The following is a 13,118-nucleotide window of genomic DNA, read 5'->3' as shown; positions in this document are numbered from 1 at the left end:
GGAAATAACCCAGACAGTGAGCATATATCGGTCCACTGGCATAAAAAGGCTGTCACACCACTGACTGTAGACCTCTGCTGGTCCACCATCGGACCACTCAGATTACTGTCCTGTACAGGATATAACAAATTTTTAATCTCCTTAAACAGATTTTAAATTCACAGAGACTTTTATTCTGGAAAACAAACTATCACAAATATTACCAACAATTATGAGAGATATAATAATGAATAACCCTGATATTAAATGATTATGATAAAAATGTTAACTGTGTGCTGGATTAAAACTGTTTATTAATCTTATGTATAAAGAATAGCAAAAGAACCTAATGAAGGAAAAAATGTAAAATGAACTGTGAATGGAAAAGTGCTAAAATGTGGCATTTTATCTAAAATTCTGTTTAATCACCAGCGGCCCACCCAGAAAACCCTGTGTAAAACACTAGTAGACCTCCAACTTTGCCCTCAGTGTGTCAACAGTTGTCCGCCATCTCCTTGCTATCAGGGACAGTCAATATAAGTGGATCTGTATAAACTATTTGCACTAAAACTCAACAAAAGTAAGGAGCATCGAGATATATATTTATCTTCTGAAGGAGTCTGTCTGATTTTAAGAGCATTGCTCATATATTACAGCCATCACACAGACACTGGCTCACAGGCAATGTGAGCATTTTGTATTTATGTGCCTTGGTGCCGGTAAAAAGACCGACTGTTTATCTTTTTCTAAATCTTTGCAAATGTTTTGATTTCAACGAAATATTGTTCATTTTTACATTATATGGATTTGGAGTATGAAATGAATATCAAATAACAATACGTTTTGCATTGTTTAATATCTATTTTAAAAATGAATAAAGAATGACCAAAACATACACTGACCCATTTTTTGCTTTTACACTTATGCAGTTCATAAAAAAATCAAATATTTCCCCAAACAGCATTAACATTTTAGTTTGACCAGATACCAGAATAGATTTGGAAATTAAATGACAAAACAGCTTTTTAAATTTTAATTTTATGCTTGAGTGAAAAATTAAATTGTAAAAATGATTCTTTTGATTTTTAATTTTGTCATATTAATCAAAAAGTTATTTGCATTTTCATTTTATTGTTTTTTTTTTTATTTCAGTTAAAATTTTGACAAGATTCATCACCAACAACGTGAGCAGCTTATAAGGCAATCCAATGAAGCAGATGTGGAGCTGGAAAATGTTGATGCTCATTAACAAAATGAAAGATAAAATTAAACATATGTCATGAACAGAAGTTCACTTTACATGTGTTCAAGCAAAATCTATACAAACAAGTACAACCAGCTTCAGTAAAAGATAATACATTCTAAAGATGATGGAAACGCTGTATGAAGTTACATTTAGTTATTTTGCTTTTAATCAGCATTGTGTGTGTAATATTACAATCATGACTACTTTTTCAGGTCTTTTTGACAGCCTGCTTTAATAAATGTAGGCAGGAGTAGTTGGTCACGTAAATTTATTTTGAAAACTAAATTAAATAAAATGTCCCACATTTGTCATGTCACAAACATTCTTTATGCACTTACAGAGGTTTATATGTATACACATACACAGGTGCATCTCAATAAATTAGAATATCATCAAAAAGTCCATGTATTTCAATAATTCAATTCAAAAACTTAAACTCATATGTTATATAGATTTGTTGCATATTCCAAGTCTTTATTTATTTAATGTTGATGATTATGGCTTACAGCCAACAAAAACCCAAAAGCCATTATCTCAGAAAATTTGAATATTATATAAGACCAATTTACAAATTATTTTTAATACAAAAATATTTGCATTGTTGGGTCTGGTGTCTCTCATCTTCCTCTGACAATACTCCATAGAGATACAATATTTCATCTATGGGGTTTAGGTCAGGCGAGTTTCCTGGCCAATCAAGCACAGAGATACTGTGGTTATTAAACCAGGTTTTGGTACTTTTGGCAATGTGGACAGCTGCCAAGTCCTGCTGGAAATTAAAATCTACACCTCCATGAAGCTTGTCAGGAAATGGAAGCATGAAGTGCTCTTAAATTTCCCAGTAGACAGCTGCCCTGACTTTGGACTTGACATAACACAGTGGACCAACACCAGCAGATGGCATGGTTCCTCAACCCATCACTGACTGTTGAAAGTTCACACTAGACTCAAGCAGCTTGGATTGTGTGCCTCTCCACTCTTCCTCCAGACTCTGGGACCTTGATTTCCAAATGAAATGCAAAATTGACTTTCATCTGAAAACAAGACTTTGGACCACTGAGCAACAGTCCAGTCCTTTTTTTTCCCCCTTGGCCCAGGTAAGACGCTTCTGGCCTTGTCTCTGGGTCATGAGTGGCTTGACACAAGGAACACGACAGTTCATGTCCTGGACATGTCAGTGTGTACTGGCTTTTGAAGCACTGACTCCAACAGCAGTCCACTCCCAGTCAGTCTCCCCCAAATTTTTGAATGTCCATTTCTTGACAATCCTTTCAAGGCTGTGGTTATCACTGTTGCTTGTGCACCTTTTCCTACTACTTTTTCCTTTCACTCAACTTTCCATTAATATGCTTGGATACAGCAGGAGGATGTCAATGACTGCCTTCTTGACATCTGACAAGTCAGCAGTCTTCCCCATGATTGTGTAGCCTACTGAACCAGACTAAGGGACCATTTTAAAGGCTTAGGAAACCTTTGCAGGTGTTTAGTATTGATTATGGCTACAAGTCATAATCATCAACATTAAAATAAATAAATGCTCCACATAAATCACTCTGTAATGCATCTATGAGTTTCACTTTTGTATTTAATTACTGAAATAAATTAACTTTTTGGTGATATTCTTATGTACTGAGATGCACTTGTGTGTGGGTGTGTTGTTTAGATCTATGCGATCTGTAATTTTCTCTTCAAATTCAAAGAGATGGGAAATAAAAACTTTGTAAACAGAAATTAATATTGGTTGCCTGTGTTTTCAACTGATTAGTTTGGAGACAAGTATAAATTGCACACCTATTCAAAAAGATTATATCTATGAATTCATGCATAATATGGACTGCCATGATTCTTCTTTCTGCTCCAAAGTCTTCATTTTATTCCTATAAAAAAGAAAAGCAGATGTATGTTTTTATTCATATAATTATATATATTAAATTAAACTTCAAAAATATTATCAAATCAGGCTCCATATATGCACACATTCACTCACACACTCAGACCCACATTTGACACATTTGAGTAGCCAATCCACCTACTAACGTGTGTTTTGGGACCGTGGGAGAAAACTTGAGCACCCATGCTTACACGGGAAAAACTCTAATTTAAAAAATTATATAAAAAATATATTTGAAGTTGAGTAATGGTGCAAAAAATAAATTATGTTCATTTTCATCAAGTGACTGATATCATTTGTTTGAAAAAAAAAAGCATCTCAGAGAAGTCTTCAGAAGTTCACCACTCTGAAAGACAAATAATAAACAAATAATTAAACAATAATGAATAAATGTTTCTCAATATAACAAATGGTAAATAACTTGGGTATTTCTTCATATATAGCACAAAATGTAATTAAAAGGTTCAGAGAATCCAGAGAAATGTCTATATTCAAGTGACAATGCCTCAAACCACTATTAGCTAGACATGGTCTTCAGGCCTTCAGAGAGCACTGAATTTAAAACATTGCTTTCTAAAGTGGGAATCAATGCATGGGCTCAGGAGCACTTCCCAAAACCACTGCCTGTGAACACAGTTTGTCATGACATCCACAAATGCAAAGAAGAGACCATAAATAAATAGTATCCAAGAACCCTGCCTTGTCCTTGTTTGGTTAATCCACGTTCTGCATGGATTACAGCATAGCTTTTTAGTAAAAGACTCCAGGGTCTTAACTAACTGGTTACCCACCGAAAAAAAAAAAAAGATGCATTATGAAGCAGAAAACACAATAATGGAGATTTGTTGAGGTGCTGAGACCCTATAAAAAGCAAGAATGGCAAAACATTTCACTTTCAAAAATACTGCAACTCGTCTCAGTAAATCCCAAACTCTTACAGAGTGTTTTTCAAAAATGTGATGATGTAACTTGTTGCTAGCATTCCAGAATGTGTGAACATGTGTGTGTAAAGGTATACATATTTGTAAAGTTGTATGTGTAAGACAAGGAAGGGACTTCTTTCCCTTGCTGTGGGCAATTTACAATATCTTTTAAACCCATACCCAAATCAAAATAAAATCAAATGAACTCATTCATTTTCTTTAAATACCCAAATGGCTACCAGTCCATCTAATATGGGCATTTCTATCGCTTAAATTTGGACATTTGGAATAATTGGGTGGGCAACAATAATTTGCATGATTGGGTGGATGAAGCAAAAGACATACAACGACACTGACGTTTTTTGTTTTAAAAATCTGTGAGCAGATATTATTGAGTGGGCAGATAATCCATCTGGGTGGGTAGACGATTCCAGTGGGTGGGTAATGCAGCCTACCTGTAGCAATGCCACTGAAGCACATCAAAACCTGTAAGACGATTTCAGTGAAGCGTTTGTGCACAGGACAAATAAAACAATGTCTCTACTACTTATGTAAGGTGTGTACAAGAATAAAAGAATATGTGCACATGATAAAAAAAATAATGATTTATAAATAATGTGAACAGGGCGACACGGTGGTGCAGCAGGTATTGTCGCAGTCACACAGCTCCAGGTGACTGTCTGTGGGGAGTTTGGTGTGTTCTCCCCGTGTCTGCGTGGGTTTCCTCCGGGTGACTGTCTGTGAGGAGTGTGGTGTGTTCTCCCCGTGTCTGCGTGGGTTTCCTCCGGGTGACTGTCTGTGAGGAGTGTGGTGTGTTCTCCCCGTGTCTGCGTGGGTTTCCTCCGGGTGACTGTCTGTGAGGAGTGTAGTGTGTTCTCCCCGTGTCTGCGTGGGTTTCCTCCGGGTGCTCCGGTTTCCTCCCATGGTCCACCACGTTGGTAGGTGGATTGGCGACTCAAAAGTGTCCATAGGTATGAGTGGGTGTGTGATTGTGTGTCACCTTGCGCCCAATGATTCCGGGTAGGCTCCGGCCCCACTGTGACCCTGAACTGGATAAGCGGTTTCAGACAATGAATGAATGAATGAAAATAGTGTGAACAGATTAAAAAATCGTTCCCTCAAATGAAACAAATCCTGAGCATGAACTCCAAAGCCTTTCCATCATCATGTTAAAGAAAACATGAGCAAACTGTTTACAAAAAAAACATTTACAAAATGTTCCTTCAAAATAACTTTTTTTTTTTTTTAATCTTTTCACCTAGTCTGACATATCCTATGACATGTTCCTTGACCATGACCAATAGGAGGACAGAGCTCTCATTAACTGGCCCACATTTGTAAGCATAGAGAAGAGCCAGGCAGCTGCTGCTGTCAGGTGAAACACCAAAACTGAGAAAATGCTCTGACATGGTAACTCATTCCTCAAGTTCTCTTTGCATGATAGACAGTCCATACTCTTCTCTTCATAACACCCAGGAACAGGTTCACAATCATTTCTCTTCATTTTGCTTTTCTTTTTGATGATTGACTGTTTCTTGACCCGCCTCCCTGACAACCTCTGAACTCACGCAAGAACGCAAACAATGATTGGTCCATGTCAAAGTGTAGTGTTGCCAGTCTCCCGACCAAGACAATGCATGATTTTATTGTGCTAATCTGACATTGTGGACATCATGAAAAACTAAAAAAATGTGTGGTCTGACCCCCAGCATAAGAAAGGACAGAAGATCCTCTTGCAAAATACCAAAAACAGGCATCCCAAACCATTAAAAAAAGAAAGCTAATGTAACACAGCTGTAAACATGCCTCTGTCCCAAATACATGTTTGAGTGTTTTGTGAGCATCAAATTCTATATTTATTTTTATGATAAACAATTAGGTAATCAGTGTAAATCAGAATCAGAATAAACAAATCACAGACTCTTCATTTCATTGCAATTACCAGTATATCCCAACCCAAAACCGGGTAAAGAACACATACATTTATCAAACAAATTGCTTTTCTAGCGGTTGAAAGTCTAGGGGAATGACAACATTCGCATGCATTTCACTTGAACACATTCAGAATTCCTTTCATTAGTTTCCTCTGCCAAACATCCCCCCACCCCTTCAGAAACTTTCCCCTCAGACTCACTGGCTCTCTCTAACAAAAGGATATCTTTCAGGCCTGCCCCTCCCTCTTCCCCTGCCCTCTGTAACAGCTGTTTCTTAGTGCTGTATCCAGAGTGAGAGATGATCAGTGTGAATTTTTTCCAAAAGGATTTTTTTTGACAACAGATGGCTTAGGGAGAACTGGGGAGCCAGCCAAGATTGCACTGGAGAATGTGCCAATTCCTGCAGTGAGTGAGTCCTCCCACTTCCAGCTCGCGTGCCTTCACTCTGCCCTCTGCCCTGAGTGGCGCCAGCAGGACTTCCCAGCTCGCGTTGCAAACATCTGGTGTCTGGGACTGGTGGTGGTGGTGGTGTGTGTGTGTGTGTGTGTGTGTGTGTGTGTGTGTGTGTGTGTGTGGGTGGGGGGGGGGGGTTGTGAAGCTCACCAGTTTCCTTTTAAATGTGCTTATACGATGAAAGTACATTACCTCACAAATGGACCAAAAAGCCAGCTACTTTTTTTTAATAGAAACTTTCTTTGCAGGATTAAATATGTTCAGAAAACAAGTTTTTTTTTAATATAGAGCAAAAATATTTTCTGTCCTAGCTCATTACATAAGTCTTTACAAAAATTACACCCAAAGTAGACAAATGCAAAGGATCCTAACTTTAGTTGGAAAAGCAATTAAGTATTACCAGAATATTTCAGAATGTAATATGTTGCATTTATGTATTGTGTCATAAGTGTATATACACAGCATGGGACGGAATGGTTTGCCTAAATAATTATAAACAACACCTAAACTTAATTTAAAAATGCAAAGCTCCTCAAGTATGGAAGCATATTGGTAGCAAATTTAAAAATAAAATTTCCATAATTTCAATAATTTCATTTACATTGTGGTAGACTTCTATTGGAATTTAATTTACACTGAAATTTGAATCCTTTATGATTTTATTTATTTAAATTAAAATATATTTCCCAAATTGAATTAACATGAGGGCGGTATGGTGGTGCAACAAGTAGTTTTGCTGCCACACAACTCCAGGGACCTGGGGTTGTGGTTTGGAGCCCCAACTTGCACCCAGTTATTCTGGAACCCACTGAACTGCGACCCTGAACTGGATAAGTGGTTACAGACAAATAAATAAATGACATTATCATGACAACAATTGTGTCAAAATTATTATTAAAAATGTTACTCACCAATGCATTTGAAATGTAATTTGCAAACACACCCCCATGCTAGAAAGATGGCAAAAATCAAATTCTAAAAACAAAGCAAGTTTTCATTTGTCTCCCCTACTGCGCTCATACTGTGGCAAAATACTTGTGAAATTGCAAACCCAGCAGATTGCATTTTTATTTTCACAGTCTTCCACTTCAGTCAGCCAAACAGCACACTCAGCAAAGACCTTGTGGTTGAAGAGTTTAAAAATTTTGTCTAATTTTCCATTCCACCTTAAACAGTGAAATAATTATATTTTTGTGCCTCAATACACCCAAAGGTTACGGCTGTATCATTGAAGGTGGAACAGGAAAGAAGCAGTTATTTCTAACTTTTATTTATTTATTTATAATTAGACTTGTATATCACCTTTCTGGGCACAAAAGGACACATAATCAATATTGCACAGAATGCCATACCATTCAACATTCCATCAACACACAAACCGGCAAAAATTGCAGCCAAATGCACACAGTGTACTCTCCAGGAATGACCGGTCACACTAGGGGGTTCACCAAGGATAGATTGCCAGTCCATATTTGGCTATATACACATGCAGACATCCATTCACATACACACTCATTCACTCACACCAGGACAGTGTTTTTGGTTGCTTGTTTCTCTAAAGTAGCCAATTCACGTTATCTCCATGCTTTTTGGACTATGGGAGGAAACCTACGCAGACACAGGGAGAACATGGAAACTCCACCCAGATGGGACTGAACCCAAGATCCCAGCGCTGAGAGGTGAAGGTTTTAACCACCTTTAAACCATCTTAAATTGTGCAACTGTAAAATAAGGTTGTATTGAAGTACCAAAATACAACTGTTGTACTGTTTAAGGTGGAACGCAAAATTAGATGCAGAAGGTGAACCTTGTTATAATCAGTTAGATGGGTATACCACAAAACACTCCTAAGGAGTCATATACAGCATCACAAGAGGTTGTTTCTCTCCTTCACTTCCTCTACAAATGTAAGGGCAACTAATCTCTTCAGCTCCATGTTGTAAGTTAGAGCATTGTCTGATGTGCTGCTGGTCTCGCCGGATTGGCTGACTGAGGTGTAATGTTGTTAAAATGCAATCTGTTTTTGCATTTTTACAAGAATTCTGACACAGACTGAGCGCAGTAGCGTTTATAATGTATCATAGGGCTTCATTCTGCCAACAATTATGCACAATCCAAAAACAATGCTTTATCAGTCTGGCATGCTCTAATTGGAAAACACAGTGGTTCCAAATGCATCCAAGCATATTCCATTGCACACACACAGCTTGTATTTATAAGTTGAAAAACAGGAGACCACCCTGTAAACAACCGCTTCAATGAAACTCTAGTTGTTGAAGCTTCAATGTAATGTTCTATGTATTTCCTTCATTTGATGAGGTATTTAATGGAACCAAATATTAATATTGACTGTATTTAATGGCCTGTGTGATAGGAAGTTAATACATAAATACTGTTCTCTGGCACTGTTCACAGACAAGTTTTAAAGAACAATATTACAATTAGAACTGGATGCTCTACAGATGCTAAAGAACAATGCAAACCACTGGAATTATGTTCTTGGGTGTGACATAATGCTGGATATCTTAGGAATGAGGGCTAATGAAGTGCTGTTTGTATTCTATGACTACTAATCTTACATCAATACCAGATCTCACTAATATACTTGTTGCTGAATCTTCACAGCAATGTTCCAACAATGCTCCTTTCCATTTCAACTTTGTTCCATTCACAGAAAGGCACAGGCTGTTACTGTAGCAAAACGGGTAACCACATATAAGCATACTTTCGAAGGAGTTTTTCTTGACACTGTTGCCTTTGGATTGCTCACTTGGAGTTATTAATTGTGTTTTTTGTTTTAATTCTCAATTTCTGTAAAGCTGCTTTGTGACCCCATCAGGTTGTAAAAAGCACTACACAAATAAAATTGACTTGATTATTAATTTCCTTGGTTTCAGAGGAAATATTGCATGAGCTGGTGCCATTTTGGAAATATATAGTTATCAGCGAGCCAGAGAGAAATACCAATAGGGTTAAAAAGTGTGTTATACCTCCCTGGAAAGACATGAACATGAACTGTCTTGATGGTCAGCCAGGAAGTTTAAAATAATAATTTTCTAATGATCAGAGACATTTGATCATGGTAATTAAACTGGTGATTAAACAAATCTTCAGAAATATATTTTGAGACAAGATGTAAGACAAAAAAAAAACTTTTTCATGCATTGTGGTATTAGCATTGATGAATTAAATATTTATATCTATTTCTCAAAAAGAAAAAAATCACATCTTACTGGTCTGTGGCTCTACAGGACTGGAGTTGTGAAACCCTGCTCCAGAAAAAGCCTTCAGCATGAGATATGACTTAGTCATAGTTTTGAATGCTATTAACTCAAACAAGCCTCCTAATACAATAAGAAAAATATTTCTCAAGATTTATTCACCTTTCTCTTTTTGGACCGACCCTCTGCTTGCAGGGTTCTAGTACACTGCTCCACACACTCCCTGAAGCTCATGTTGCTGTGGTCTGGTGTGTAGTCCAAATCGGCAAGTTGAGCCAATGACAGGATATAGTTGCAAGCTATTCTTAATATAGCCAGCTTGGAGAGCTTCTGTCCATAGGAATAACAGGGCACCTAAAAGAACAAGGTTAACTACAGTGAGAGGTAGCATGGAATATTTTATGTGAAAGTTAATAACAAGAGGAATGCAAGACAGGATTGTAATAAGTAAAGACAATTTTGGATGACAGGGAAATTATTTGAGATGTTCAAAAATAATATATAGAAGCACTAATTAGTCAATTAAGGTCAAATGTGAAAATTGAAATACTGTGATTGTTTTTGTCATCAATGCATTTAAACTTGGCAGTTTTGTTTAAACATTTGTTAACGTTATCAAATATTTAACAAAAATTACATTGTTATTTTTCATGGGACGACAGGCAATGTGGCTAGCAGCAATGAGTGAGGCACTTAATAGTTAATAGGTTCCTATGCCCAATACCATAAAGAACAGAGTACATTTTATGAATGAGGTAAGGCTGAGAGAATGATTTTAAAATAATTGCACATAATATCAAAATACAAAGACCTCTAAAAGTATTAGAGAAACTTCAGTATGTCATGAAATTGACAAATCATTTTCAGACATGGTTCATCTGGGTATAAGTAGTGGTCATACTCAGTCAAAGAACTCTTTGTGACAAAGTATTTTAAGAGTATGCAGATACGTCTGAGACAGCATTACTAATATCTGACACACTTGGAGGAATAGGCCCAAACCAGAACACATACAGACTGTTCTATACCCTTTATGGCTGCTGCATGCCATCTATTTTTTATGTCTTTGGTGCTACAGATTACAGCATCTTACTGCTTGATAATAGGCTAGGCTTTGTGAGATTCTTTCTGGATTTCAAACAGTTTTGTCATTGGCATGTCCCTTCCTACCTTGGTATATAACTTAAATGTTGTTGCCTGGTTACTCTTTTGTCAATTTTCATTTTTCTGAATAATTTGTAAATCCTAGCTATAATTATTAAGTCACAGCATATTTCATCAAGCCCCAAGTAACCATTGGTGCAATAACAATATAATGGTAGGTCTGCATCAAAATAATGTGGCTGCATTTCAGCACTTAACTTACATTTTCAGGAAGTAAACTAATGTGGATTAAGAGGTTTTTAAACAGCTTAATTTCCAAAAGGCTTTGCTGGAAAAAGCTAATAACCTTATATTTTATTATATTTAATAATTGGTTTTAATAGTAAATTAAAACACCAGGCAGCTCCTTAAATTAGCATGAATCACTCATTGGCATAATAATTTATGCTGACACCTGCATTCCAATTTGTAAACAAGGTTATTACAACTTCCACAGAAATGCCCTGCCAATAGAGCGGACATATCTAGCAAAGGTTACCATTAGCCATGGAACAACATTCTCTGGTGAAATTGACCTGAGAGTGGTTCAGTTCCACTGTGGTGATTTAGAATGGCATATGTTATCCATCAATAATCTCAATGTGCCTCAATGTAATGCCTTCACAGCTATTTTCTAATATCTAGTGTAATGCATTCTGAATATAGCCTGCTACTCAATGGAAATCTAATAATATATCAATTATATATATATATATATATATATATATATATATATATATATATATATATATATATATATGGCATTCTTGCCACCATACTCATAGTGCCGTGATTTTTATTTGTAATGTATGGTACTTAGAGGAAAAAAAGTGGAACTAATGAAAAAAAAAAAAAAAAAGTATGGTACTTAGGGGAAAAAGTGGCCTGCAGCCACTTTGGGGCATCAATAAAAAACTATTATATGTAATGTGATAATGGAGAGGACAAAAACATGCTGCAATTAACCTTTTGTTGAGTTCATTTTAAGACACGTAAACTATCCAGCTATTTAGATAAATTAGATAAAATAATTCTACTGCAGAAGGTACTACTCCTGCACTGCACTCCTGCACAAACCTAGAAATTAATGTCTAATGTAAATTTTAAATATTAAAAAATGACAAAAGTGAAGAGGCTTCAAGTAAAAAAAAAACTGTTTGTAAATAAAGTTATGATACCTGCTTTCTCAGAGCCTCAAAGGCAGCACTGATAGTGTGTACTCTGGTTCTCTCCCTGGCGTTGGCCAAAAGTCTTCGTGTCTGCTGAATGGCTTTGATCTCTGTGACGACGCCAGACGGCTCTCCCGGTCTCTTCCTCTGAGGATCCACTGGCTCCAGGTAGTTATTTATAAACGATCCTCGGGAGGTGGAAGACAGAGACTTTTCAGCACGTTTGCACATCACTATACGCGAATGTGAAGAGTAATCTTTAGGAAACGCTGGCTGACTCTCAAACCCTGTGTCCCCTGCCGATGTTTGGGGACAGTTCGGTTCTGCTGTTGCCCCAGAAATTGACCGTGGCTCTATCTCAGGCTTACTCCCAGGAAGCGAAGTTAAGTTGTACATCTTCATGTCAAGAGCGGCGTTTTGTATGTGATCGGGCTGGAAGTTTTGTAAGCTCTCCTTAATATCTCCATTAACTTCATCCACAGTAAGTCCCATTGAATCGACGAGCGTTTTGGAGTCGGGTTTGTATTTTTCATCAAACACGCGTTTAAAGGAACCCCGCACTTTTGATTTTAACTTCTTGTTTCCATCCGTTGTATTACACAGGTCCATGGCTGCGTGAAGGTTCTTCATTTCCGATGCCTACAGCCTGAGTAAAACAATTTCAAATTCAAAGTGTCTGAAATTTCAAATAAGCAAACTGTCGCCAATTATTTACCATAAAGAAACGGCGATGAAGGAGTGGCTCAAATAGACTGCTACTCCCCTTATGTATCAAGCATTCTGAAGTCAAGCAGGCATCGACAGAATTTTTGTGTCGTTGCTCGTTCTTCTGCATTCACTAGACGCTGTTTATGACAGAATGTGAGCGCCTGCAAAAGGAGCCCGCCCAAAATAAAATCTTCATGGGATACCTTCACGAACCCATGATGTCGGTCATGGCAGGCCACACGGAGGAAAACCCCGAAAATATTCCAAACAAGACTACAAACAGAGCATTTTCTGTACTGCAATGCAGCTACAAGCCAGTTCTAACTAAATTTGCAGCTTAATTGGCAGCCAGAATAAAACTTCTACATATTTATTAAATACCGTAAAACACGACGCTGAAGTTAGTTTCTTATTCGCAGCTCCCGATTCGCTTGGTTCCTTATTCACAGCC

General features: G+C 37.2%; 1 protein-coding gene across 4 annotated transcripts; it reads right to left on the bottom strand.

The window, feature by feature from the left end:
• Positions 1-1,012: 1,012 nt before the first annotated feature.
• On the bottom strand, positions 1,013-13,118 carry atoh8 (atonal bHLH transcription factor 8). Of its 4 annotated transcripts, none has more exons than XR_010796009.1 (6): positions 12,675-13,118; positions 11,969-12,605; positions 9,810-10,001; positions 9,660-9,695; positions 7,338-7,376; positions 7,037-7,252 (listed from the first exon to the last, which is right to left on the bottom strand). XR_010796009.1 is itself a non-coding variant. In XM_066650083.1 (4 exons), exons 1-3 carry the CDS (start codon positions 12,587-12,589, stop codon positions 9,672-9,674), a joined length of 837 nt encoding a protein of 278 aa, XP_066506180.1. In that variant the 5' UTR covers positions 12,590-13,118; the 3' UTR covers positions 1,013-3,102; positions 9,660-9,671. The 4 variants fall into 4 exon arrangements, 2 of the variants coding, with proteins under 2 accessions (XP_066506180.1, XP_066506181.1); XR_010796010.1 differs by having other exon boundaries at positions 13,049-13,099; XM_066650083.1 differs by lacking the exons at positions 7,037-7,252; positions 7,338-7,376 and adding an exon at positions 1,013-3,102 and having other exon boundaries at positions 11,969-13,118.

This window comes from Hoplias malabaricus, chromosome 17 (assembly GCF_029633855.1).
Source record: "Hoplias malabaricus isolate fHopMal1 chromosome 17, fHopMal1.hap1, whole genome shotgun sequence".
NCBI lineage: Eukaryota > Metazoa > Chordata > Actinopteri > Characiformes > Erythrinidae > Hoplias > Hoplias malabaricus.
Note: the sequence above shows the minus strand (reverse complement) of the source record. Positions and strands in the feature narration are given on the sequence as shown.